Source organism: Lithohypha guttulata, assembly GCF_036872675.1.
Source record: "Lithohypha guttulata strain CCFEE 5908 chromosome Unknown scaffold_2, whole genome shotgun sequence".
NCBI lineage: Eukaryota > Fungi > Ascomycota > Eurotiomycetes > Chaetothyriales > Trichomeriaceae > Lithohypha > Lithohypha guttulata.
The window spans coordinates 3,784,971-3,810,873 of NW_027042751.1; the positions used below are offsets into that span (position 1 = coordinate 3,784,971).

General features: G+C 49.2%; 9 protein-coding genes across 9 annotated transcripts; 4 read left to right on the plus strand and 5 right to left on the minus strand.

Moving 5' to 3' along the window:
* Positions 1–249: 249 nt before the first annotated feature.
* Positions 250–4,410, minus strand: ucp12 (putative ATP-dependent RNA helicase ucp12; the record flags this gene model as incomplete). The annotated part of the gene is made up of 1 exon (XM_064897849.1): positions 250–4,410. One exon carries the CDS (start codon positions 4,408–4,410, stop codon positions 250–252), a length of 4,161 nt encoding a protein of 1,386 aa, XP_064756799.1.
* A 1,598-nt stretch (positions 4,411–6,008) lies between these two features.
* Positions 6,009–8,093, minus strand: CLB4 (B-type cyclin; the record flags this gene model as incomplete). The annotated part of the gene is made up of 2 exons (XM_064897850.1): positions 6,009–8,009; positions 8,082–8,093. 2 exons carry the CDS (start codon positions 8,091–8,093, stop codon positions 6,009–6,011), a joined length of 2,013 nt encoding a protein of 670 aa, XP_064756800.1.
* Positions 8,094–11,164: 3,071 nt separating this feature from the next.
* On the plus strand, positions 11,165–13,018 carry LTR64_003495 (uncharacterized protein; the record flags this gene model as incomplete). Its single annotated transcript, XM_064897851.1, has 2 exons — positions 11,165–11,869; positions 11,918–13,018. 2 exons carry the CDS (start codon positions 11,165–11,167, stop codon positions 13,016–13,018), a joined length of 1,806 nt encoding a protein of 601 aa, XP_064756801.1.
* An 849-nt stretch (positions 13,019–13,867) lies between these two features.
* On the plus strand, positions 13,868–15,388 carry LTR64_003496 (uncharacterized protein; the record flags this gene model as incomplete). Its single annotated transcript, XM_064897852.1, has 1 exon — positions 13,868–15,388. The coding sequence occupies one exon, from the start codon at positions 13,868–13,870 to the stop codon at positions 15,386–15,388; it is 1,521 nt and encodes a 506-aa protein (XP_064756802.1).
* A 442-nt stretch (positions 15,389–15,830) lies between these two features.
* On the plus strand, positions 15,831–17,786 carry TRM2 (tRNA(m5U54)methyltransferase; the record flags this gene model as incomplete). The annotated part of the gene is made up of 1 exon (XM_064897853.1): positions 15,831–17,786. One exon carries the CDS (start codon positions 15,831–15,833, stop codon positions 17,784–17,786), a length of 1,956 nt encoding a protein of 651 aa, XP_064756803.1.
* A 176-nt stretch (positions 17,787–17,962) lies between these two features.
* On the minus strand, positions 17,963–20,377 carry LTR64_003498 (uncharacterized protein; the record flags this gene model as incomplete). Its single annotated transcript, XM_064897854.1, has 1 exon — positions 17,963–20,377. The coding sequence occupies one exon, from the start codon at positions 20,375–20,377 to the stop codon at positions 17,963–17,965; it is 2,415 nt and encodes an 804-aa protein (XP_064756804.1).
* A 255-nt stretch (positions 20,378–20,632) lies between these two features.
* Positions 20,633–22,206, minus strand: ALG2 (Alpha-1,3-mannosyltransferase-like protein; the record flags this gene model as incomplete). The annotated part of the gene is made up of 2 exons (XM_064897855.1): positions 20,633–21,942; positions 22,005–22,206. 2 exons carry the CDS (start codon positions 22,204–22,206, stop codon positions 20,633–20,635), a joined length of 1,512 nt encoding a protein of 503 aa, XP_064756805.1.
* A 248-nt stretch (positions 22,207–22,454) lies between these two features.
* Positions 22,455–23,820, minus strand: LTR64_003500 (uncharacterized protein; the record flags this gene model as incomplete). The annotated part of the gene is made up of 2 exons (XM_064897856.1): positions 22,455–23,649; positions 23,750–23,820. 2 exons carry the CDS (start codon positions 23,818–23,820, stop codon positions 22,455–22,457), a joined length of 1,266 nt encoding a protein of 421 aa, XP_064756806.1.
* A 724-nt stretch (positions 23,821–24,544) lies between these two features.
* LTR64_003501 (uncharacterized protein) lies at positions 24,545–25,666 on the plus strand (the record flags this gene model as incomplete). Its single annotated transcript, XM_064897857.1, has 1 exon — positions 24,545–25,666. One exon carries the CDS (start codon positions 24,545–24,547, stop codon positions 25,664–25,666), a length of 1,122 nt encoding a protein of 373 aa, XP_064756807.1.
* Between the last annotated feature and the right edge of the window lie 237 nt (positions 25,667–25,903).

Sequence of the window (25,903 nt, forward strand, 5' to 3'; positions counted from 1 at the left end):
TATTTGTCACTACTAGTATTACTTAATACACTGGTTCACACAACGTCGATGAAAGCGCCTTTGTGCGAATTTCGAACATTGCTCTTTCTCAGTCACTGGCAGTACAGTACATGCAGTGGAAAAGCCTAGCCGTACGATCAGGCATGCCTATATCCATGCGGTGGATTAGCCACAGTCCTGCAGACATTCAATCAGTTGCACTTCTGATACTGACTCAGTCCCCACTTGGCGCAACACACGATACACAAATCAACGGTCCTGACCATTCAACTCAATCAACCACTTCACAACCCTCACAACCTCACTCTTCCCAAACTCCCTCCTCCCAGCAGGCACATCAATCGCCCTCCTCAACTCCTCATCAAGAAGCCTCCTCAACCTCGACACCAAAACACCTATCCTCGCCCACCCACGTATCTTGAAGTGCTCGGAGACAACCAGTCCGCCCCCGGGAATAGTCGTGTCTATGTTGATCCCGCCGGAGCCGAAGAGGAGCTGTGTGTATACGTTTAGTGGTGTGAGGGAATGAATGTAGGTTTTTGGGCCGAAGAGGGTGTTTGAGGAGCCTGTGGCCATTTTGCTGAAGTAGCAGAGGTAGGAGGCTGAGGAGGAGCCGGAGGTGAATGAGGATGGGGAGCTGTGGAATAGTGGGGAGGAGGGGTGGATGAAGACGCGTTGCCAGTTTGGGTGGTCGGTGTGTTGTTCAGCGCCGCCGTTAGTTGGTTGTGGGGTGTTTGGACAGGTGCTTTTGGGAGATGAGGTCGAGCTTGAAGTGGTGGTAGGTTTGGTGGCCTCTGAGTTGACGGGTGGGAGGAAGTATTTGATCGTCTTTGCTTCTGGGTCGAGTTCTTTGGCACCAGTGAGAGATTGCATGTACTTTTTCTCTGGGAAGCGGATTTCTGCAATTTGTGGTTGGAGGGAGGCTGAGATTAGGGCTCGATGTAGTAGTGGTGAGGTGTTCTTCGCTGACGTGTCGCTGCGGTAGTCCAGTGGGATCAGATTGGCATCCTTCAATGAATCGACCAATTGTGATCGGGTAGATGTTATATCTCTCAATGTGTTTAGCGATAAGAACCTAGTATTGCACCAGGATTGTAGAGCCCTCGGTCGAAGCTCTCTAGATGTTTGTATGTAGTCCTCGTAGGCGCTCAGTGACAGCATTAGATCTCCATGTTGAGTTGAGTAGGCAGCCTTTGCAGCATCAGCCTCTTCTCGTTTGTCTCTTGGAGACACGAAGGGGTCTCTGACAGTCAATATAGAGGCAACGGTGAGACAGGGTTCCAGGCAGTCGAATAGTGCGCCATATACTAAGAGCTTGGCACAGCGAAGGTCAGCTGGAACTGCAGACATGTAAATGCCGAGAGCTGTCAGATGATTGCCCTCAAGAGCTCCCATCTGGTGAAGCACGTTGATCGCATTCGATATAGCGCCTGCCTCGGGTGGTGTAATGAGTGCACCAAGGAATTTTGACACGTCTCTGTCTTGGTCACTTGCTTTCACTGATAGACACAATTGCTCAAGAGGTACTCGTTGTATTTCTGGTAGAGGTTTCGGAGTCATGTTTGCCTCAACATTGCGTGTGAAGAGCTTATAGCATGTCCCTTCTCTTACACGACCGGCTCGACCTCTTCGCTGTTTGCAAGCTGCTTGTGATGCCCAAACCTCTTCCAGACGCACGATATTATTGGAGATATCGTAGTTGGTCTCTTTCACCCGGCCAGTATCAATGACGGCGACGACATCTTCAATGGTGATCGAGGTTTCTGCAACATTGGTAGCTGCAATGACCTTTCTCTTGCCAGACGGTGCAGGCGGAAAGACTCTCTTTTGCTCGGAAGGTAGTAGGGATGCATGCAATGGGTAAGCAAAAACGTTGGGTATGGAGGACAATGCTCTGATACTTCGGTCGATTTCAAGCGTACCTGGAAGAAATATCAGAATAGCTCCAGGCATGCCTGTGAGCTGTTCGTCGATGTGAACTACCAGGCTCCTGATCAACTCAATATTGACGCCAACCCCAAGTGCGGATATGATCTTGCCTATTGGCTGATTTGAATCTGCATACTCAGGTATGAATTTGGTCTCATCGAGCACTTCTTCTAGATAATGATCTGTGACTGGAAAGGTACGTCCTTCGACATGCACATGACCGACCTTTCCAGCACCTCCAAAGTATTTCATGAAGATGTCCTTGTCCAATGTTGCACTCATTAGGACTACACGAAGACTGGGGACTGCCTCCAGGGCGTCTTTGAGTAGAGCTAGTAAGAAATCTGTATCTAGAGACCGCTCGTGCACTTCGTCGATGAAGACATGGGAGATACCATCTAAAGCTTCTTTCAGACTGGCAGACATTTGTATTCGCCGAAGCAGTACACCTGTTGTCATGAAAGTGATCTTAGTCGAGTTTGATGTTTTGGACTCCCCTCTGATGATGTAGCCAACTTCTTCACCCAGAGGTGTGCACCTTTCATTGCTGACACGATCTGCTAATGATAGCGCAGCGACTCGTCTTGGTTGTGTGCAGAGAATCTTAGTCTTTGAGCCATGCAGTACTTGGATTGCTTGGTCGAGCACGAATTGCACAACCTGCGTCGACTTGCCGCTTCCTGTCTCGCCTGTCACAATAGTCACGCTGTGGCCTGCTATTGTCGTTAGAATATCACATTCTTTCGTCCAAGCAGGCAATCTCTTCCTTGCATCCAGCATTTTCTGCTGTTCTGTAAGTTCATGTCGTCTGCTCCATGTATCGAGAATTTCTCTGTCACTTCTTCTGTCGATGTAGATGTTTTTCGATCTGGTGGGCAATAATGTTGTCACGCCGTTCGGAGTTTCTATCGCACTGGTGACAGGCTTTGGCTCGGAGAGGTGAAGTTCAGTGAGACTCATTGGACTGTCAATGATGTTCTGCAAGTTAGCTTCCAGCCACTCGCAGATTTGGAAGACCATAGCTTGTCCTTTGAAGTTGGTATCTGCAAACTGCAATGCTTGCTTCGTCGCACTGAGCCGTATATATGCAGGCAGTTGTGCTGATGAGAGCAGTACGGCTGGAAGCTCCCAGGGGTAGCCTTTCTTCCTAATGACGAACCTGACAGAAGTAGCCATGTTTTCTGGTGTGTCTAGCTTGATCGTGCAATCTTCCTTGCCCCTTCTGCTCCATCGATCAGCGTATATGGCTTCAAGTGTCGACTCTTCACTGTCCCATTCGACCATGCTATCGATGTCGTCATTGAGATCTCCCTCGTTCGTATCCTGTAAGGTGCTCTGAAGCCAGAATGCTGCTCTATGCTCGTTGCCGTCGCAAGACTTAAGTGCTTGCATGACGAAATCACGTGGGTATCCTGCTGTGGCTAGACGTTTGAGCTTGGCTTCCTGTACGACGTCGCCACTGGCCATGCTGATACCGGCACTATAATTAGCAGGTAAGGCAAAGGCAGGCAGGTCATCCTCTGGGACATTCACAAGCAGCCATTCCAGCACTTCCTCTTCATCCTTGCAATATTGCATAGCTTCTCGAGCATGACCTGCACGAAACCCTCTTTCGGTCATCAATTTTGCGACTCGATCCTGTTCTTGGCTCGTCATTTGATCACCAAACGGATTCCACGTTGCGTCTTGCCGAACAAGTCGTTCAATTTCCATTCGTATTTTGGATCCCATCTCGATCTTTGGTGCCCGCCCCCACTCTCTACTTCTTGGCATCTGTTGTAGCGCCAGGGCAGGATTCCTTGAAATTGCCTCCTTCTTCTTCTCCTTTTCAATGTCCCTTTTCTCCATAGCTTTCTTGATATCTTCGCCTTTCTGTTGAGCAGCAAACGGATCTGCATCATATAACCACGCCTTCCCTACTTTCTCATCCTCTTTCTTAATGCTCTGGAACTGCTTCCATAAGTCCCTGTACTTAGGTGGTAACGCCATTGAGAGATTTTTCATGCTACTGACCCTGAACAGCGCATAAGCGGCGGCAAAGTGACGTGCTTCCAGCGCAGTCGGCTCTTCTGAAATCACTATCATGGTTTCTGGAGTACGAAATTTCACCGATCGGACTTCACCTGTCTTAGCATCTTTCGCACTGAGCGAGACTTCTGAGCGATACAACTTTTCCTGTCCATCTCGACCAGGGACCTGTCGCATCGTGTAATCTGGCTTGTCCCATTTTTGTCTCTGACAATGTTCTGAGAGAAGGTTCACAGGTAGTTTGCCAGTCCAGGAGGCACCTCCGATAAGCTGCTTTACTGTTGGTTTAGGAGGCCCGGTAGGTTCGGATGCAGGTACATCTTTGGGTTTGTGTCCTTTTCTACTCTTCTTATTATCATCTTCAAACACGATATGTGAACCTTCGTCGAAAGTATTTGCGGGCTTGGGTTTCGATGCGCCGCTCTTGGAAGAAGCAGCTTTTTTAGGCGGCATATGCAAACGGTCGCTGAACCTATGTACGACAACGTGTAATGGTAGCGCAGGTGATCACTCTCTCAGCACGACAAGGTCGAGTACGTAACGCGCAAATTTCGTGGGCTCTGTTTTATTGAGCCGGAGACTGTAAGGCCTAAAAGTGAGTGCCTGATAGGCTGTAGTTAGGTGTCCTCGATCACCAAGATTTCACGCGACTTTTCAGATCGAGAAATGAAATTTACCTACCTGAGGAGAGCTCCAGGCATCGCGAAGCTTTTGTGTACGATTTGGCCATATTTGCATCAAACACAGCGAGTAATTACGCGCTTTGCAAGATAGTCACGAAAAGAAGTTGAAAGGAACGAGCGTCCGACGCAGATCTGACTCGATCTTTTTTGGTTAGTGCCAGCCTCGTTGCGAATTCAAGATCATCCTTGTTTAATGCACGAGGGCCCTAATCAGCTTGTATTCGTCTACACTCTCGAGTCATAGGATGTGTTTTTAAGAAATGACACGAAATCTTCGAGGGGAGTCCGAACATGTCTCAATATCACCACACCTGCTGCCCTCAAAAAACGACATAACAATAGTAAAACTCAAAGCAAAGAGCAAGCGTATATTGTTACACTACTCAAACTCGAACAAGATCTTCAAACTCACATACTAGCTCTTATTGTACCTAGCAGCCCTCACTCACTCACTCATTCATGCAGAGCTCTTCTTTGGCAGTCTGTAGATACAGCCATTACCTCCAACAGACACCGAGCCCATTGGACACTCCCCCTTTATCGTCTCACAAAAAGCTCCCGAGCCATCGGGGAAAGAGACGCAAGCACGCTTCTCGGGGGCAGCAGGTAGGGCGTTGACGGCGGAGAGGACGAGGAGTGGGATGGTGAATAGGATTGTGGTCTTCATTTCGAGTTATTAGAATTACGTGTGGTTGTGTTTGTTTGTTTGTTTTTGTGGAAATTAATTTTGTTTTTCTTTTTGGTTCGATGTTCGTCGATGGTATGATGAATAGTTTGAGAAGGCACTTCACAAACGCGAATGAGCTTAAATATCTGAGGCAGCCTCGAGCGAACGTGGCTGTGGAAGATCTCCTATGATATGGCTCGGTTTGTTTTACCTAGTGTCGCATTGTTCATAATTTTAGGTGTCTCTTATCTGCAGCTGTGGACCTGGCCTGTAGTCAATCTGAGAACAAAGGCAGATCTTTGTCAGTCACTCGAGCTTGTTAGACAAACAGGGCACGTACGAATTTGAGAAGAACGTAGAAGATTGTCCTATATGATTCATGCTATTAGGATATGCATTGAAGCATAGCATTGTAGTTCTGGTCTATAATTAAGCTGATGGCATCGTCACCACACTTGCACAGTATAAGCCTACTGAACCGCAAGACCATTTGTGCACTATTGGAGGTTCATTGCATTCGAATGCGAACGCCGTGAGTCCTGGTTCAAAAAAAAAGAATATTCGTGAAATTCGTGAATCCGTTAGCATGCCCAATCTGAAACTCCATGCTCAGAATGCCTGTGAAAGTGCAAGGATAGCGGGTGCGAAAGATGGGTACGTTGCCGCGGTCGAGTATCTGCAGTGGCACCGGTTGGTGGCGGTCATGCGTAGTTGTTCTGTATTGCGTACTGGTAAACTTGATATGGGTTCTGAAGGAATGGCTTGGTGGCCATGGCATCCGGCAAGACGAAACCACGTTGTAGTTCTGTCTCAACAAAGGCTGCGGCGCGCTTGTAACGCTTATCGCAGTATTTGTTGAACACAGCCTGATGGTGCTTCCTGGGATCCTCGCAGCACTCAAGCAGCAGCTGAACCACGGGCCTAAGTTGCGACCAGGTATAGCCAGAGTAGTGGACGTGATGCTGGGTCCAGTGACCTTTACGTAGCATCTCACGCGCGATACAATGGGAGGCAGCTGCCAAAAAGCTGGGAACACTGCCGATGAAGCGCTCGTCCATAAGGGTTACTTCCAAGAAGTATTTGGCCAATGTACGTGTCTCGAGGTCGTAGTCGTCGGCTTTGCTAATACGTCTCAGGAAGGACATTGGACCAGGGAAGCCAAGCTCGAATTGAAGCATTGTCAGCATGAAGCGCTCGGCTTTGAGGATCTCATCCACCGAGTACCCGCCGTCGACCATATATACAATTTCTTGCACCGAAGGACAATTGATCTCTTCGTATTTGGCGGCAATAAAGATGGCAGTTGCTCCGACCAGTTGCAGCTTGCCTAACGAGACGACCTTGACTGACAGAAAGCGGTCGATGTAGTTGACACAGAGGAACAGGGTCTCCGGCAGCAGGTTGAAGCGATGATGGACTTGTACCAGCCAATCCATCAACACAGCTCGCATCGACCATTGAATCTCATGTTGATAATCCATGTAATTGGAGCGTGGCAGCATACGCTGTTCCATCTCTTTCATGTAACCAAAGATCTCGTCACCGTATTCCGCAACCATGCTGGTGTCGAAACTTTCATCCTCAATATCTTCGGGTGTTCTCGTTGCCTCGACGAGATCGTTGGCGGCGGCTATCTCGTTCAGGACCTTCTGGTTGAACCTTGGGACTAGAGCAGCGTTAGCTCCGCCCGTAGTGTCATCGCCCTGTGATCGAAAAGAGCGTGCAGTCACATAACCGTCAGGTTCGCAAGACTCATCGTACTCCTCTTCCCAGTACTCTTCAGGTTCGGTTGGCGGTTGGTAAAGATGCTGCAAACTCTGTGGAATGTATTCATCTCTGTCAGACATAGGCTGTGATTTGCGAACGGTCGTAGTGTCGATTGGCTGTGGTAGTTGGGCGACTGCATCGACATACTGTGTCTTGCTGGCAAGTTCGTCAGCAGGCTGGACGTACTGGAATTGTTCTACATGTCTGTCGTCAAATTCCCTTACTTGGTCCTCAAGCTCGATTTCACTTGACATGTGTTGTGTGTCTAGCCTCACTTCGTTGATCTCAGGTAAGCTGATATCGGATGGTTGTGACAGTTTCATAGGGTCGACATTGTCACTTGAGAGTGGTGGAGGAAGTTGCAAGTTGGAATCCAACTCAGTAAGATTGACCTCGGGGAGCAATGGCAAGGAGGGCACTTCCGTCTTGTTTGCTGTTTCCTGCGGAACTTCTCTAGGGACAACCTCGTCTTCCTGTACAACCTCTAGTGTGAGATCCTTGAATATGGTAGTGTTGCGCTTGGTCAGAGCTTTCCTTGGTAGACGTGTTTGTTGTGTAGTGGTGTTGGTGGTATCGTTGAGGGGAACCTTCGCGACCGATTCGGAATTGCCCAGAGTCAGAAGGTTCTTGATGTTTGAAACAGAGTAGGGTCGCTGCGCCGGTCTTAGGAAAGCAGCACTCTTGCTCTCGTGTAACGGCTGCGCGCCCTTTGTAGCTAACTTGGAACCAACATTGGAGTCGTCCTTGCTGGCGCGTTTAGCTGCAATATTGCTGACATCGGCGAAGGCATTACGTTTGGCAGCGATGCCTTTCATCTGGCTAAGAGTGGTCAAAGCTGGACTCGACTTGTTGCGTTGGTGGATGGTCTTGGATAGAGCTGCTGGGGGACAGTTCTCGTCGTTCAAGACGCGAAGCGTGCGTACAGGACGCTGCGGCTACAGATGCAAGGGTTAGCAAGATCGTTATCACCATGGAGCTTCGTAGTGGACGAAAGCGGAAGAACTCACTCGTGCATCCATGATCGTGGCAGACGCTTTGTATATATGTGGCTGCAGGTAAGAGTGAATCTATGCATTCATTTTCTGAAGGAGGGATTGAAGTCGCGGTTAGCTTGCCAATGCTCAACAGGAGATCATGTAGGAGGTCGACGACCGACTCTAATGCAACGCGATGGAAGGAAAGAGAATGCGTTCAATGCAAGTATCGAACAGATACAAGAAGTAAACGGTTGCCAACACCGGTGTTCGAGGCAACATGCGAAGCATGCAATTTCAGCTTCGAATTGTTTTGCTCGCCAGCAGAACAGTAAACAGTCGCAGGGCTAGCTGCATATGGCAGTCGGTATGACGCCGTCGCTGATTGGGCGGCAGCTGCCGTTGCTCGCGTCCTCCTTAGCAACCGCTTTTTGGACTGCTAGCTCGCTGACGTCACTTTCGTATGGAACTTAGCTACGACGCGTGCTTTTCAAGTGTTCGTGAATATGTTTTCTGGAGATAGCAGTCTATTTTTCGGGAATAATTGTTCCAAAATTTGGCCAGGACTTCCTGCCAGACTACGTGTTCGTCGAAGCACATCCTTGCTTTGTTTCTCAGTCTCAAAGGACTACCAAAAGCTGTTCTTCTGTACGAGCCCAAAACGCGGTACGTGAACGCGTAAAGTGTTTCTATGCACGTGATCTGCGCCAGTCATTTTCGAAGAGCTCAATGGTGAGCACTCTTCTTTGCCACAGGTTTCTTGATCTCAAGCAGCCTTGAGCATCACATCCTTCAAAACAAATGACTTCTTTGTACGAGACAAGTCAAGTGATACCGACCTTTCATCAACCTCATTAGCGTGTCAAAGTACTTTAGAGTCCTTTAGCCGCTGACCTATCATCGCTCTCAGTGTACTAGGACGGAAGATCTCCTGACGCTCGCGACTGAGACCGGTACCCAGTCTTGTCGGTTGTTGATGATAGCGGACGTCTGACGTGGCAGGAGTTCTTGCAACCCATTCTGAAATAGTCTACGGTTGAACAACCGTGTTGACATATTCAGTACGATCGATCGAGGACCTCATATCAGTCTCTGCTCGTGCCGTGTAAGGATGCCAGAACGATGATCTTCGTTTCTGTCTATTGATATGAGAGGAGCATAGCTAGCATGTTCCGCTATTTATGAAGAAAATTGTGATTATGCCGATCGACCTCGGAATGGCTTGGTTCGGTTGAGGCTACTACTAGCCGATGCTCGATTCAGGTTCTTGGCGATCCTCGATAAACCATGTTCGATGAAGCCACCTGTATCGATATGGAGGTGAAGGTTGCAGGTGGTATAGTCATCGCTGCGTGTTCGTATGCTTTTCTACCATACACACCAACGATTCATATGTTAATTCTGTGGCTGTAACCATGCCAGAGCAGCTTCGAAAAGCGAGGATTTACAACGAATAGCTGGCTGTGGAGAGACGGTAATGCGGTAATGCGGTCTCATCCGAAACAGGAGCGCCATGAAAGACCTGAGACCACCATCTCAATTGATTCATCATTAGCAAATCGTTCCACCACACTCTCCGTGCGTCATTCCATACTATTGTGGTAGCGCGACAACTCAGAAAATCGAATGGAGGATTCTATACACATTTGCGGGCCACGTTTCGTGTGAGCACGCAAACCACATGCCAAGCAGGAAAGATTGTCGGTGTAACATGGCTTGCATCAACTGCAGTAAAAGTGAGGCACATGGAAGACAATATGCCGCTGGATTCCGCGAACCTTTTCTGGCTTACTTTCAGTCGTCGTTGTTTGATAACTTTGTCAATGCTGATAACGTGCCCAACGAATCAGTTGGACCAACGGCAAGCCATTACAGGTTGACGCCGCACCATGCGCAAGGTTTTGGACGAATTCGTTCTTCTACTGTGGTAATCCATGAACGCCTGTGATGTTGTCATTACTGATTCGCGCAATTTGTTCCCCTAAAATCCCCGTGTGGTCTGAATAATGCGACGGACACGACGGCGTCAGCAAGCCGCCGTCGCTACCCTGCACCAATCTGTATTTGCAAAATCACGTTCTCTTCCCACCTGTGCATCTCGACCAACACCGCCATGAGGGGCTGTTCAAGATCGCTCAACACCTCATCTTCACGAGCGCAAACCTCGATTTGAGGATTCGAAGGTCCTTTAGAGCTACCAAACACATACGAATGGCTGGGTTTTACAATATGTGCTTTGTGCGACCTCGACGGGTCTGACTTTTCGAGTACCTGTTCGTCAATGCATACGTCTGCCGATTTCTAACATCACATTTACTGTAATTGATGGCAGCATTGTGATCGCTTGTGTCAGGGCTAAAAGTCCGTAGTATAGAGCGATACAGCATGCTTCTCTTGAGGACTTCTCAAGCAGAAAAAACGAGTAGCTCGATAACGCATGTAATGTAACGTATGGTAATTGTGCAGTGCAGTGACTTCCCATACGTATTCAGCCAGAGAGTGGATCTCTCCGTCTCAGCACCGCAGTCATCCTCCATCCTCGCACCTTGCTTTCCTTTCTACCTCTTCCCTGCCAGTGACATTCTCCTTCAACCACCTTCTTTTCTTTGTTCTAGCTTTGGCGATCCAAGAGGTGACATCTGATCGCATCAGCGGACCACGAAAGAGTCTGTATTGACCATTGCCGCTACTGCTTATTGGCTACCACCTGCCAGCGATAGTATGCCTTGAGCAGCGTCAACGACTTCTCTTCGCAACACCAATACCCCTTCTACCGACCGAACAAGAACCAACACTCGCTATCCGATAGCTGCGCGTGCTATGCGAAACTCATTTTGAGTCTGGTATGTCCATTGTTACATGTCCATGGGCCTCCCCATCCAACGATCACAGGCCTTGAGCCAACCACCATATATGAGCCACACTTCAGAGACTGGGCTCTATAATATATAGACTCTATCGCTGACTTGAGATAAATATTCCAGACCCCTTTGGAAGCGAAATCGTACAGTTGTCCTACTGCGCCCCAATCGAGATCTCTCGACTAAGGAGGACGGCACTTGGGGTCCACACCATACCTCACAATACAGCAAGTCCTGATCATGCATGTTTCAAACATGCTGTCTGGTAACAAGGACGAAGCGTCACAGAAAGCCAATCCTAAGTCTGTTTGCTTTGAGCTACTCCTTGATGAGCGATCAAAGACGCGGGCTCGGATACCCTTGCGGGTACTGGTGAACACCCATGACACGGCCGAGTCTATCATCACGACTGTCAAGAGCTTCTATGGCATTTACGATGGCAATGGAGTTAGCTTCGAAGACTCTGCCGGAAACACCTTGATTGCCTCTTACGACAACTTCAACCATGGTAGTGTTGTCTATGTCCGGAGTGTCGCAGGCCAGGTGCCGCCAACGGCCATGACTGCGCATGCTTCCGCCGGTAACACAATTAAGCCAGAATCACCTCACCGGCCTTCTTTGGCAGAACCTTTCCAGATGCTGCCTCCTCACATGCGGGAGCTCTCTATGTCTCCCAGTCGTCGGTCCTCTTCGCGCAACCTTGCGAAACGTAGTGTGTCTCCTTCACGAGACCGTGGGAGGAGAAGCAACTCTCAACAGCAACGAGGTTCGCACGCAGATAGTAGATGCTCGAGTGCTCATGGAAGTCATCGCGATAATGACTTCAGTGATAGTGACGCTGGACACAGCTCCATATCTGGTTCCAAAAAGGCAAGAAGTGAGCAATTTGCTAGCTCGGAAATCAGCACAGCAAACGTACTGCCAGATGGTCGCCGTGGTCAACCCATCTTTGACAGCTCGGTACGAAACCCTCCCTATCGTCGTCGTCGTTGCTAACAAATGTGGTAGAACTTGCCGCTTTTTGCTCCTCCTCAGGTACCTGTTACTGCGTCGCAGTCCTCGATCTCACCCCAGAGAAAATCAGGCCCACACGAAGGGCCATCTCCGTTCCAGCTGCCTCAAAGCAAGCTCTACGATATAAATGTGCCACCTATGCTTTCACCACAAAGTTATGGCGCACCGAATGGGCAAAATGGTTACTCAATTCACAACAACACAATCACACCAGCGTCGCATCGGTTAAGAGAAAGAAATTCGAGCACGTCATTGGGGCGTGTGGGATCTGGGATATTACCTACACCTGACCCTACTGTCGCTAGCTGTATCTCTGACGAGGATGTTGCTCGTACGCTCATAGCACTGGGCGATGCTTCGAACTTCTCCTACGGCCGGACATCCACTTCCACCATGGACGACACGTTTAGTGGTGCTGCAGATGCAGCTTCCTCGACAGGCGCTACGAGCGATAGTGAGGAGTTCAGTGGAAACGAAGGCATGTCCAAGCATCGGAAATATCTGGAAGAGGCCGATGATGACTATGATGCCCTTGTTAAGAGTGAAGGCTTTGATGAGCAAGACGGTCCACCAAAGATCAAGAAGATAAAAACAAAGACACATGATGGTCCTAGCGGCAGCTGGAAGACTCCTGGCCTGGCAGCAAAGGTTTCCAAATCTGGGAAGAAGTCGACTAACAACACAAAATCGACAAAGCTGACGAACGTGTTGGGACAGATGAAGGTACCTGGACCTCCAGGGAAGCCACGTCAGGCTTCGACCTCGTCCTCGCTCAACTTCCAGCTGCAACCTGATGAGGAAGACCTTTCCACCAAGCCTCGCTGCCAGCGTTGTCGCAAAAGCAAGAAAGGCTGCGATAGGCAAAGACCTTGTGGACGATGCAAAGACGCCGGCATCGGCATTGAAGGTTGTGTCAGTGAAGACGAGGGCAATGGTCGAAAAGGTCGCTATGGCCGCCACATGGGTGTGGCTGTCAAGAAAAATTCTTTCGACGAGGCAGTTTTTATCGAGTCGTCGAACGCATCTCCCGACACTACTATGATGTCTATTGAAGCAGTCGCCACTGGTAGCCCCAGCAAAAAGCGAAAGAGGTGACATAAGAGAACCTGACTGCCATCTTGGCATGTTGAGACATTGCTATCCGACTGCGATCAGTCTCCTCACGATGTTGACGTTGAAGCATGCATAAAACGGGTTGGCGCAAACAACCGCAACGGAAAAGTCATTCCTTCATTTACAATTGGGTTTGCTAAGCAGGCAAGGAGCGAAACGGAGTTATGATGCTGGGATGGAAAGGTGTTGTCTGCCCTATTTTCTGGCTTATCTACTGGAGATGTGATAATCGTGTCATGGTGGTGGTGAGATGACTCAACGATATTGTGTTCCAGATTCAATCTCTACCATTCTTTTGAGCGTCTAGGTATTTACGATGTACGAACTAAATTCAACGATATTGGAGCTGCTTGCATTCTTGAAACATAGGGATACTAGTATGTCTGAGCCTGCTGTTGGTAGTGATTGAATCAAGCGGACAGGTTACTCTTCTCGGCAATTGCGGGGACGCTGCTGGCGGAAAGCTCTGAAGAACTTCTGTCGAGTATGTGTAGTTTGCGTGGTTTGCTACAAATTACTGCAACCGTCTTGCGACCAATTACTCACTGGCTCATCAGAAAGTGTTTATGTGAGATCACGTTATTGAGCAGCGCAATTCCACTGTTGGTTGAGACGCTGTCTCGTGTTTGTATGTTCGGGAGAAAACAGTTTCTCACCCGACAGGGAGCAAGCAACCCAGGCAGAAATGCTACTACTATGACACTGGCATATACTATACTCATTTAATGACTACATCCAGCTGACAGTGGTTCTCTTACGTTTCTAAAGCACACCTTATCACAGCTGAACGCTTTCCAGGCTTCTAAAAACGACGTACATCCATACGCGAAGATGTCTGGAGAGGCACCCACTTCAGATGGCACGACTCGCCAGACAGCAACTCCCAAACCTCGAGGAACTGCGAAACCACGTGCGGGATATCAGAGAAAGACGAAAACCGAACGAGAGGAATATGCGCGCAAGGAAGCCGAGCGTGCGAAAGAGAGGGAAGCTCAGGAAGCTACACCTGTCGCGAAACCTAGTGCAGGTCGTGGACGAGGAGGAGCAAGAGGCGGCAGGGCTGGCGCTGTCGTCAACAAGAGTGAGCGTACTACATCGTCTGTAGTTAGTGGTGTCTTTGGCGCCGGCTCAGGAGCACGTCCAGAACGCAGCAGAGCTCATGTAGATCTTGGCGTGAGTGAGGCGCTTGAAGGGGGAGAGGCCATAAACGCTAAACATGGGAGCGCTTCCCAACCTGGTGTGGTACACGACGTTGTTGAAGGATCAGGTACTGGAAGAAGTGGCGCAAGTGGCACTGGAAGAGTCAGGGCTAGCAAAGCATCACACCCGGAAGACGAGATTACTCGGGTTGAAGATGATGTCGAAGACCAGCCGAGACGTGATATTGAGCGCATCTGGATCTCGAGCGAAGAGGACGAAGATGTCGTGTTGAAGAGAAAGGGCAAGCAGAGACGGTTGAGTAGCAAAACCTCCAGGCCTTTCACTGGTCTACGGCCTGTGAGAGCTGCAAGAGCATTGCCGGAAGAGCAGGAAGATACCAAAATGAACATCGGTGTCGAGAAAGACATGACTGATGGGGACCAGATCGTCGACATCGAATCCGATGAAGTACAGACCGAGGACGTCCCTGAGACAGTGAAACGAAACCCTCCGCCGAGTCCAGAGCTGAGTAAAAAGATTCCGAGGAAGACAGACCACAAAACTAGAGAACCCCGCAATCTGGCAGAGACATTAGAAGAAAAGGCCGAACGGCTCAGGCTACAGGATGACATGCAAGGTTTAAGAGACGCGTTTTTACACAAATCCGACACCGACGATACAGTCGACAGCAAGGAAGAAGAGGCTGTCTTCGGCCGTACCGACCATGACAGGATGTTTCTGTTTCAATTACCACCACTTGTTCCTCAGCTATATGATCCAGAAACAAGAGATTTACAAAAGGGCAATCACATGGACGTGAATCCTGTCCAAGTGAAGGCAGAGGACGCTGGGACTGCTCAAGCTGCTGATGCTGCTCAGAAGAATGACGAAGCTATGAAAGCAACGCCTAAGCCTCCAGCAACGATTTACACGGCTGACTCAACAGCTGAAGAGCGCTTCCCACAAGGTCTTGTAGGCACGTTACGTATCCACAAGTCTGGGAAAGTGTCGCTGGACTGGGGTGGCACGAATATGGAAGTCCGATATGGAACCGAAGTCGACTTCTTGCAGGATGTGGTCTGTATCGAAGACAACGCAGGCTCCAATGAGGAAGGCGAGGCTCTTATTGAGGGACGAGGAAACGCGTACGCCATGGGTCAGATTAACCAGAAGATGATTCTTGTGCCTGATTGGGGCAGATTATATACATAGGACAAACAGTCGTCCTCAGTGGTTGGCAGTGTACAGATATGCTTCGTAGGTATTGAGATACCCTATGCGGCTGTGCCTGACATTGAATATTGCTCTAAGAAAGCATTCTCGGCAAATTTATTCCCACAAGCTGGTAAAGGACGTAGTACAGTCAGAAGCCTGGTGGTGATCAATCGTATGGCCAGTGAACATTCAATTAGAAGCTCATTCATGGCTCAAAGTGTGCTAAATGTGCTACTACATTCTCGTCCAAATCAGCAGCAATTATAGATTGTCGTCGTTATCACAGATTTGTCTCATCGGGCAGCAAGAATCTTGTTGATACCTCAGGCAGGAACGATCCATAGCCAATCAGACCAATCGTTAATGTATTGTACTTTCCTATTCTGAATTTCTTCGACTAGTGAAGGTGTATACAGTGTTTGTTAGACGTTATCATCACATGCTTAAAAGATACTTCCTTGGACTTCGCAGCAGGCCCGTTCTACGATCGGCAAAAATCAAAGCGTATCGATGCGCCACTGCCTACACTGTTACGCAAGCCCCTGAGCAGGAAACCTTATTGCAAGCAGAAAAATACGATGCCATACAGATAGCCATGGAGAAAAAGCGGAAGTATGATTTTGACAAGTTGAGGAAGCCAAGGTTAAGGAAGACGCCAAAGACGAACGCTCTTTTGCCAGAAGGTAGTAATGAGGAGATTCTTGATATTGAGGTTGCCAACTTATTGTCAAAGGTGTTCATGACTGAATCAAGCCCAACTGTCACAGAAACACATCAAGAAAATGACCAGCACAAAGCCGCATTCAATCGGAGGCCACAATACAAGAAGCCTACAGAACTTGGTCAAGAGGTTGAGCTGGAAATCGTCGAGCTCTCATCCACAGGTGATGGTTTAGCATACAACGAAGCTAAAGATCACGTCTTCGTCATTCCTTTCACACTACCAGGCGATCGTGTTCTTGCCAAGCCTTGGACATGGTCTGGCGACTATACTCTTGCGGACTTTGTTCAAGTTCTTCGACCTTCGTCCAGTCGCGAAGGCGTGACGCCTCCATGTCCGTACTTCGCAAAGTGCTCTGGCTGTCAGTTCCAGATGTTGCCTTACGAGAAGCAACTTGAACACAAGCGGCAAATCTTGCAAGGAGCATTCAGAAACTTCTCAGGTTTAAGACCAGAGCAGATGCCCGAAATTGAGCCTACTATGGGCAGTCCATTACAGTACGGCTATAGAACTAAATTGACACCACATTTCGATGGCCCAAGAACGGTTAATAGAAAAAGGATGCCATGGGAAGGAGTACCCGAGATTGGATTTAATATGAAAGGGAAGAGGAAAGTGCTGGATATTGAGAAGTGTCCGATCGGCACAGATATCCTGCAAGTAGGGCTCCGAATTGAGCGAAAGAAGGTTGTCGACAACCTCGAGACATACACAAATGGTGCCACGATACTATTGCGAGAGTCTACTCAAAGACTGTTCGAAACTGCAAACGAGAATGGGACACCAGCAGACACATCAGCTGACATGTCTCAAGCCTCATCGACCATTCCTTCAGACGTAAACGACCAAGATCTCCAATCCACTAATTTTCAAACCTTCAGCACAAGCACGACGCACGAAACACCAAGCATCAAACTCAAATATTCAACGCATACCGATCTCAAAACGTACATCTCCGACAACGAAGCCCAAGCCTCAGAATACATAACCACAACAATCAACCCAACTACAACACCTCCCACAACTGCAACATACCACTTCACCAACTTCGCCGGCTCCTTCTTCCAAAACAATAACTCCATCCTTGGCCCCTTCACATCCTACATCTACGAGAAATGCATACCGAAATCACAATCTCCAAAGACTCTAAAATACCTACTGGACGCCTACTCAGGCTCCGGTCTCTTCACCCTAACTCTCTCCACACATTTCACATCCTCCCTTGGCATCGACATCGACCCTCGCGCCATCAAAACAGCTCGCTCGAACGCGGAACGCAACAACATCACCAACGCAGGCTTCATCGACGCAGACGCCTCAGCGCTATTCGCTGATGTCCCCTATCCAGCTGACCAGACAGTCGTCGTCATCGATCCGCCACGGAAAGGCTGCGACAGAGAGTTTCTAAAGCAGTTAAGGAGATACGGACCGAAGAGGGTCATTTACGTGAGCTGTAATGTGCATACCCAGGCGCGCGACGTGGGGATCCTGGTCAGTGGGTTTCGGAGAGATTTCAAGGGAAGGTATACGGGTGATGATAGCGTGAGGATTGATGAGAAGTGGGAAGAGGATGGGTTGTGTAGGTATGAGATTGAGAGTTTGAGGGGGTTTGACTTCTTTCCGCAGACGGGGCATGTGGAGGGGGTTTGTGTGTTGAACCGGGTGGATGGGTGATTTAACCAAGGGATGATGCGTTAATACCTTCTTCACGATGCTGCACTACTAAACTAGACTCGGCGACCATAGTAGTATGGATATTGATCTACCAAGCAGAGCATGTACGTCCATCCCTGGTATCGGAAAAAAAAAAAAAGGAATGCTACCATATTCTCATCACCACAACATACCATTCAAGCAATCCCATCCCTCACCTCCGCGTCCCTCCCCATAAACACCTTATACAACCTCCTACTAATCTGCGGTCCCAACCTCCTATCCCCAACCTCCACTCCCCGTCCATTCCTCCTCCTCACATCCTCCAACAACACCCTCGCCCTCTCCCTCCCCTCCCTCTCCCCCATCGTGTCCCCGCCTAAACTCCTCCCACCCCCCGTCACACTCACACTCCTCTCCTCGCGCCTAAACCCCTCCACCAACGCCGCAGGAGAATCATACCCCGCATCAATGATCCCCAACGCCATGGATTTGGTGAGTCTATTGATCTGCTCGAGCATCAGGATCCATGTCTCGGTTGGATCGCCTTGACCGGTGCGGAACTGTCCGGATGCCGTGCAGAAGGATGCGTGGTGCAGGTTTCGATCTAGCTCGGCGGTGCGGTAGGGGCGCGTCGAGAGGTGTTGGGTGAAGGCGACGATGTCCTTGTAGGCGTCGGCGGAGGTGGTGTGGTGGATTGAGAGGGGTTGGTGCGTGAGTTGGAGGTGGAGGAGGAGTTCTTCGGCGAGGTCTGGGGTGAAGAAGGATAGGCCGGGTTGGGAGGAAGAGGGTTGTTTGCGTTTCTTGGAGGATGTGCGGCTGGTGCTAGTGCTGGTAGGTGGTGGCGCATCTTGAGAGGTGGCGGTGGTAGTGGTGGGCGCGGACGAGGTTGGTTCGAAAGGGTTGGGTTGTGCCCGGACTGCGGCTGTGTAGGCTCTGTTTTTGGCGTTGGCGATTTTCTTGATCTGTGAAGTGAGGTCTTGGAGGAGGAGCATGATCGTGTGGTCTGCGTGCTGAGAGCGAAGGACGGTGATGTACGTGTCTAGGTTGTCTTTCATTTGAGCTTCGGTAGGGATACTGTCTGCTGTTGTGTTTGCATGCGAGCCGTCTGGTCCTGCGGCAGCGATCAAGCAAAAGTCTTCTGCTATGAGGTGGACGAGGATGTGCTTCTCTGATACGGTTTTGGGACGCTCTAGCGGCACCCATTCCTCGCTAGGCCCGTCGTATGTGGCAGTGATCTTTCGTCTCCATTTGATAATATTTCCTAGCTTCTTAGGCTTTGCTGTCTCGCCAGTCATATCGAGTTCGTCGGCATAGTATGAGAATTCTGCCTCGATTTTGGCCATTTCGGCCTCAACTTGGTTGCCCAATTTCTTTCCTTTCATCGCTTTCGGCAGATCTGTGATCATCTCCTCCACTGACACCTTCTTGTCTGTCTTTCGCTTGTTGACTTCCGCAATATCAGTAGCTCTCTGTTTTTCAGCGGCCTTTCGTTCTCTTTCGCGGCGCTTTTGCTCCTTCTCTGCCTCTTTTTCGGCAGCTTTACGTTCCTTGTCCAAACGGTTGTTTTCTGCTTCTGCATTCTTATTGGTGGAAGTCTTCGCTTGACGCATGGATGCCTTGCCTGTCTGCGTTGTTTTGTCAGGACTTCGAGCTGATTTAGCACCACCCAATTGGGACGAATCGAAGATGTTATCTAAGTCGTCTATTGGCACTTTACTAGTCCTGGCGGATTTGCTCACTTTTGTGTATGAGGTCAAGTTCGTTGTCGTACTGCTTGATCGTTGGGAACTGCTCGACGACTTTTTGTGTTTCGTCTTTGAGGATTGCACTAGGATTGTGGTATTAGTAGCATGTGTGGCAGGCTTGAACCTCCTCAGCAACTGCGAAGAGCCTACAACAGGGTCGTGTCCAGCCTCATCGTCGTCAGAGAACAACTCTATCGGCCCTTCATCGAATCGGGAACGGTTCTGTAGTGGAGAAACTCGACGGCGTTCGACAACAGACGAAGTTTTCTTTATCAATCCCGTAAGTTCTGGCAGGTCGTCGCCATTATCTGATAAATCGTGGCTTGTTGTGTTCGTGTTACTGGTTTCAGTAGACATGCGCATCTTGCACGTCTGAGGAACAATATCGGGTTCGGAAGAAAGGTCAAAGACAATACTGTTGACACTTTCTAGTGATTTGACGGCTAAGCTTTTTGTCGGTGGACTGAGCCTTCTCTTCTTAGCAGGCTGCTCGTTGGGAAAATCGATGTCGTCAATCAAAATACTATCATCGAATAATGCACTATCGCGAAGACCACTGTCTTGTCGAGTGGGAGATGTTTTCGGGTCTTGCAAGAGTAATGACTTGACAGGCGCAGATGATTGATTTCTCATAGCTTTGACAGCAGATGATGGCTGTAGAAGCTGAGGCAAGCGATCGCTGTATATCAGTGAAAGATCAACATCGTTAGGGCTGTCGAAGAAATGCTCGTCATCCGATCCGTGCTCGTCGCCCGATCCGTGCTCGTCGCTGAAGCGCAATGGGTGTCCGTGTTGTGCGCTTGCTTGTCGCGCAGGTGTCCCTGGTGGCGATGATGACAGGGTGATAACCTCGGTCACTGCCATGATCGCAAGGCTTCCTGGCGCGGACGATCTAGTGAATGAACAAATCTCATTGCGTTGTACTCTATCCCATGCGGAACTCTTGAGGTGTCAACGATACCTTTACGTCAAGGATACTCGAGACAGCATTGTTTCCCTTCTGGGACAGAAAAACAGTCTTGGCACGACGTGAGCACGCGTAGCTTGAAGACGCGTAGTCACGAGTCACAAGAGATATGGTAAAGGTGAAATAGGGACACGAATGAATTATGTAGTACTCTATCCAGCACCCATAACAGGTGAAACAAAGGCGTTGGCCTTCATTTTCGACCTGTCGACACGAATAAACTCGGTCGATCGAGGATCGGTTCTAAAGGTCATCCTCATCACAGCGGCTAAAAGTCCAGCAGCAAAACACCCAACAAGGCCGATGGCCATGACAACACTCTCCCTCTCAACGAATGGTGGTCGCTTCGCTCCAAGCATTTCTGTGATCTCTTCACTGAACCTCTTGGCCATGATCTCTTTCGTAAAATTCTCTCGCACACGGCTCTTTGCAGCTTCGCGCATCACATCTCTTCTCTCGTTAGAGAACGAATGTAGTACTTTCCGAATAATATAAGTCCATTCTTCCTCCTTATCAGCATCTCGCAACCAACCGGTCTTGCCGTCAACGATCGTCTCTAGAGGGCCACCAGTATTTGACGCAAGTACTGGTAGTCCATGTTTCATAGCCTCGACGGGCACGATACCGAAGTGTTCGTTTCTTGGAGTGTACAAGAGCAGTGTCGCGTTATCAAGTAATGTTGTTTTGAATGCTTCTGGCACAGACAGCAGGAAGAGGACTTGTACATCATGTGGTATGGCCAATGCTGTAGGGATAGTTTTCGCTGTTGCATATGTCAGGCCAGCCTGCGCCGCGAAGTGCTCCAGCTCTTTATGATAATCAACATTTTCGGCAACTCTTTGATCGTAGCCTCCAGCAAGGATTAGTCTGGTATTCCTTCTTTCTTCTGCGGACATCCTCGAATATGCTGAGATCGCTAGCCGAATGTCTTTCTTCCTTTCGAATCGGTTAATGCTGAGCAGGATCTTGTATCTCCCGTCCCAAAGCTTGCCGTCATTGTTGTCATGTGCTGTAGCAGTGACGCATGGGTAGACGACACGCAACTCTCTTTCCAGACCAGGAAATACCGTGTTGCTGACACTTCTTGTAAACTTGCTGTTAACCACGATCTGATCTGCTGCGTCCATGCTCCATCCTTCGAACCAGTCGAAAGGCCAGCGATACAGCTTCTTGATTGCTCCAATCGCCCCGACCTCATCTCTCCTCGCAAGCAGCTGATCAGGGAAATGGCAGTAGAAGAGTGTCCGCTGCCTCTTTGGATAGAGCCATCGTAAGAGTGGTATGCATGCAGCGAGCTGGTCCACAACAAACACATCAGGCTTGAGGCTGTAGAGCTCGTCGCCCCATAGACCGATCGAGAGGACGAGGTGGATTTGTCGCAGGATAGCGAGTAGAATATGGAAGCGATTCAAGATGGTAGGCGGGAAGATAGTGTTTCCACGTACTCGGACATCGAGAGTGCCTGCAATCAACAGCCTGTCAATGCCTTAGTCTTGTAGATAGCGCATAAGAAAAGAAGCTTACCGTTACGCGCTTCTTCGAAGCAATGTCGAGGGTCGCAGTGTGAAGTGAAGATGGTGACTTTGTGACCCAAGTCCTGTAGGCCTACAGCCGCATCAACGATAAGTCGTTCTGCCCCACCTATGCCCAGGTCAGGGTGGAAGAAGACTATTCTTTTCGCATTTGAAGTAGACGCTTGCGCCTTTCCAGAGGCAGTCGTCGACATGGTAGTCGTCAACGGTCTTGACTTGATAGGTGCTTTCAAAATGGTCAGAATAGGACTGCGCTTATCGTGATCTTCAGTGATATGGGAACGCGAGCCCAAAAGTCATCATGCCTCAGGCATCAGCATCAGCATATTGACGGAATGATCCCTACAATCTCTTTCGGCATTCAACTAGTACCAACTGCAACCTTCGAGCACTTATTTCTCAGGCATTGCAGGTCCGCTGTCTTGCCGTCCCTTGCTCGTCTCTATAAAGGATTTGTCTCTCCCTTGTCGGGGTGTCCATACCAATCAGCACCAAACTCGAGACTCCCATTTTCGAAAACTTCCTCACACATCAGATTCCAGTGTCCTAAACCTAAACGATCAGCTTTAAACACCTTTACCTTGATCTTCGCTCGGAAACTCTGCCCAAGGAAGTTTTTCCGATGTCCGTCGTGAAACGGTGCTGATAGCCCGAAGAATGTATCCTTTGGTGCTGAGGCCACAATACTAATCTTCCTGGTCAGGCTCGAAACCTCTAGGTGAGCTTGTCTATCTGCCCAAGATACTGAGCATGTACACGTCGGACTGTAGCTTGATGCGATGCTCAAAGGCCAAGGGAGTGAGCTACTGGCTTGCATCGCGTAAGGTGGTGTGAAAGACACGTCGTGCAACGAATCAGTGCCGTGATACGATATTAGAAAGGCGTCTGTACCAATGATGCCACCCCCAGCCACATTGACGCCAGAGTTCGTGGTGTGATTCCGCGCCTGGATCCAGATGTGAGATGCTGGGAAACTGTGTGCCCAGTTTTTTTCTTGGTGAACGTAGGCGAGTTGCTGGGATGGTGGTCGGACAATACTCGTAGTTGTATTAGAGGTGTCCAAAGGATGTAGGTGAGAGTAAAGATCACTGGGGATAGACAAGCGGAAATTACATGTTGAGGCAAGCGAATGAACGTGCCAGTGAAGTGGTAGGGGTAAATATACAAGCATGCCCTCAGGTGTAGACGACTTTGATCCACGAGACCAGGGCGTCCTCCCCGAGCCACCGGCAATGCTAGCTGAAAACGAAAACGAGCGCTCCGGGTCTGAGATATCGTATTCAGTCGTGTCATCGTCATACACCTTCATCGTGCCAACATTGGGCACTCTGAGCTCAAATACCACTTTATGTTTTGGGCTCGTAGAGAATCCCAGTTTCGCTAGCATATCATTATCAATATTGACCATCTGGATATCCTCGGCCCATATCTCCTTCTGAAAGAGAGGAACATCGGGATAATCTGGCGGTATATATGTGAACGAGACCATATGAGGTCGAGTCTTGGCTTGTGGCACAGAACATATTATGAGAGCTAGACGTCCGCCCGACGGCAAGTCGAATTTGGAATAGTATCCTTCAAATGTCGGACGAGGTATTGTGTGTGGTCGGAATTGATTCATTTGTGAAGTAGAACGTCTGTTGATGTTGGATAGAATACATGATCTACACCTAAAAGATTCCGGACTAGGTCACAGAAATGTCGAGGTAAGAAGTAATCCTGTCTTTTGAAACATACAATACGATGACGCGGAGACCCACCTCGAGATAGCGTTGAGCTGGGTCCACCGCTCCCGAGAAGATGCCCATGGGCGTGCCCTAGAGCCTATACCAAACCAGGCCTCACGTGTATATGTTACACTCAAGAATCCTAAATATCACAATCGTTATCTTGGGTTCCTTCTTTGGTATTTGATAGCTTGGCGATCGCGACTTCCTTGCCTAACTTCAAAGAAGCTTCTGTCTAACTCAGTGTCGGCGAGAGCAGGTTCTGGATCGTTCTTACACTATTCCAGCAACACCAAAGAACTCGAAGTTCGAAACGTTAGTCGGCAGACAAACACACGACGTGCATGAGCGGAAGCGCTTAAGACAACAAGTCATGGCAGCCAGCAAGATAGCCCGTCTCAATACATAGCCGTGATCGGATCACTTGAACCCATTGTTGCAGTGATGTCCACGAGCTCTTCAGGGATACACTAAACAAGGGTTTTGCCAATTTATGAGGCAGCAACAACGTTAGGATATCGTACAGGTTGTTCGTCATCAGATACTGGTGACCTTCGGCCTTTCTAGATGAGTTGAACTGCTTCTCGGCGATTTCTAAGCAGGGACAGAAGTGCCATATGGTTCAGCTCGAGATATTTACTGACCTATAGAGTACTCCCGGACGAGCATCGACCGAATTTGTAGGATTTTCAGTGTTGCCTGAACGCCTCGATGTTAACACCACTCAACCTCTTTCCACGTCTTGCTAACGTTGACAGTAAATATCTCGAGGATATTATATTCACCAGTCACTAACAGCGTCAACATGAAGGCATGGACATACGAGTCTCGAGGTCCACCATCCCAAGTACTCAAGCTTCGACATGATATACCCCAACTCCAGTCCTCCAAGCTCAAAGCCAACGAAGTCATCGTGAAGATTTCTCACGTCTCACTCTTCGGTCCCCTGGCGCAGCTAATGGCCGTCATTCCACATCTCAACAACAACCCATGGATTCCTGACTACGAGTTCTCCGGCACGATCGCTGGTGCTGGAGCTGAATCGACGCTACGTGAAGGAGATGCTGTATTCGGCATGATAGCACCGAAATTGTTCCTCCAGTATAATGGAGTTTTGGCGGAGTACGCCGTGGTACCCCTGGAGTACGTCGTGCCCAAGCCAGAAAGCTCTCTGTTCGAAGAGGCAGCGGGCCTGAGTGGTGGAGGTGTCACAGCAATCGGCATTGCTGAACGGAGCGATCTCCTCAAAGTCGTGTATATCGACAAACAACCACGCATCCACAGCAAAGCAGAAGGTAAAAGGGTGCTAGTCACAGGAGGCAGCACAGGAACAGGTCTAGTCATCCTACAGCTCATCCGATATCTGATCGGCCCCAGCGGCACATTAGTAACGACCGCCTCACCTCGCAATCACGACACAGTACTCAAATACGGCGCCGACAAAGTCATCAATTACAAAGAACATCCACAACTCCACAAACATCTCGCTCAGAACTACCACTCAACTCCCTTCGACGTCATAATCGATATCTCCGGTACAGATCCCAACCTCTACCCAAACTCACCTACATACCTCCAATCAAACGGCACCTTCGTCTTTGCTGGAAAAATGGCCCTCACCCACACCCAAGCGGGCACTGGTACCTTAAGTACACTATCTTTCCTCTTCGATCTTGTCCGAGGCGTGGCGGGCTGGGCAATTAGCTCAACTTTACCCGTCGTACTAGGGGGTATTCCGAGACGTAGCTTCTTCCACTCCGGACAGCCTACGTGGAGGAATCTGGAACTCGTAAGGCAGTTAGTGGAGGGTGGATATGTCAAAGGTGTGGTGGATAGTGTTTGGGAGAGGGAGGATGCGTTAAAGGCGTATGAGCATGTGGCGCGTGGGAGGGTTTGTGGGAAGGTGGTTGTGAAGATGACGGATTAAAAAGATCGAGGAGGGAGGTTCTTTGTAATATCAATATCTGAGCCCCGTCCACACGTCTGTGGCGAGGGCTCCGGTTGCTGCTACCAAGTAGTGCGATCCAGTGCGATAATTGAGAAGTAGTTGCAATTTTCAAAGTAAATGATCCGGAGTGCTCAGTGCCTCGTAGTAAGAATCTAGTTCATGCTTTGTCATACCAGAACATAATCTATATTTTACACGCACCACCAAACATGTAAT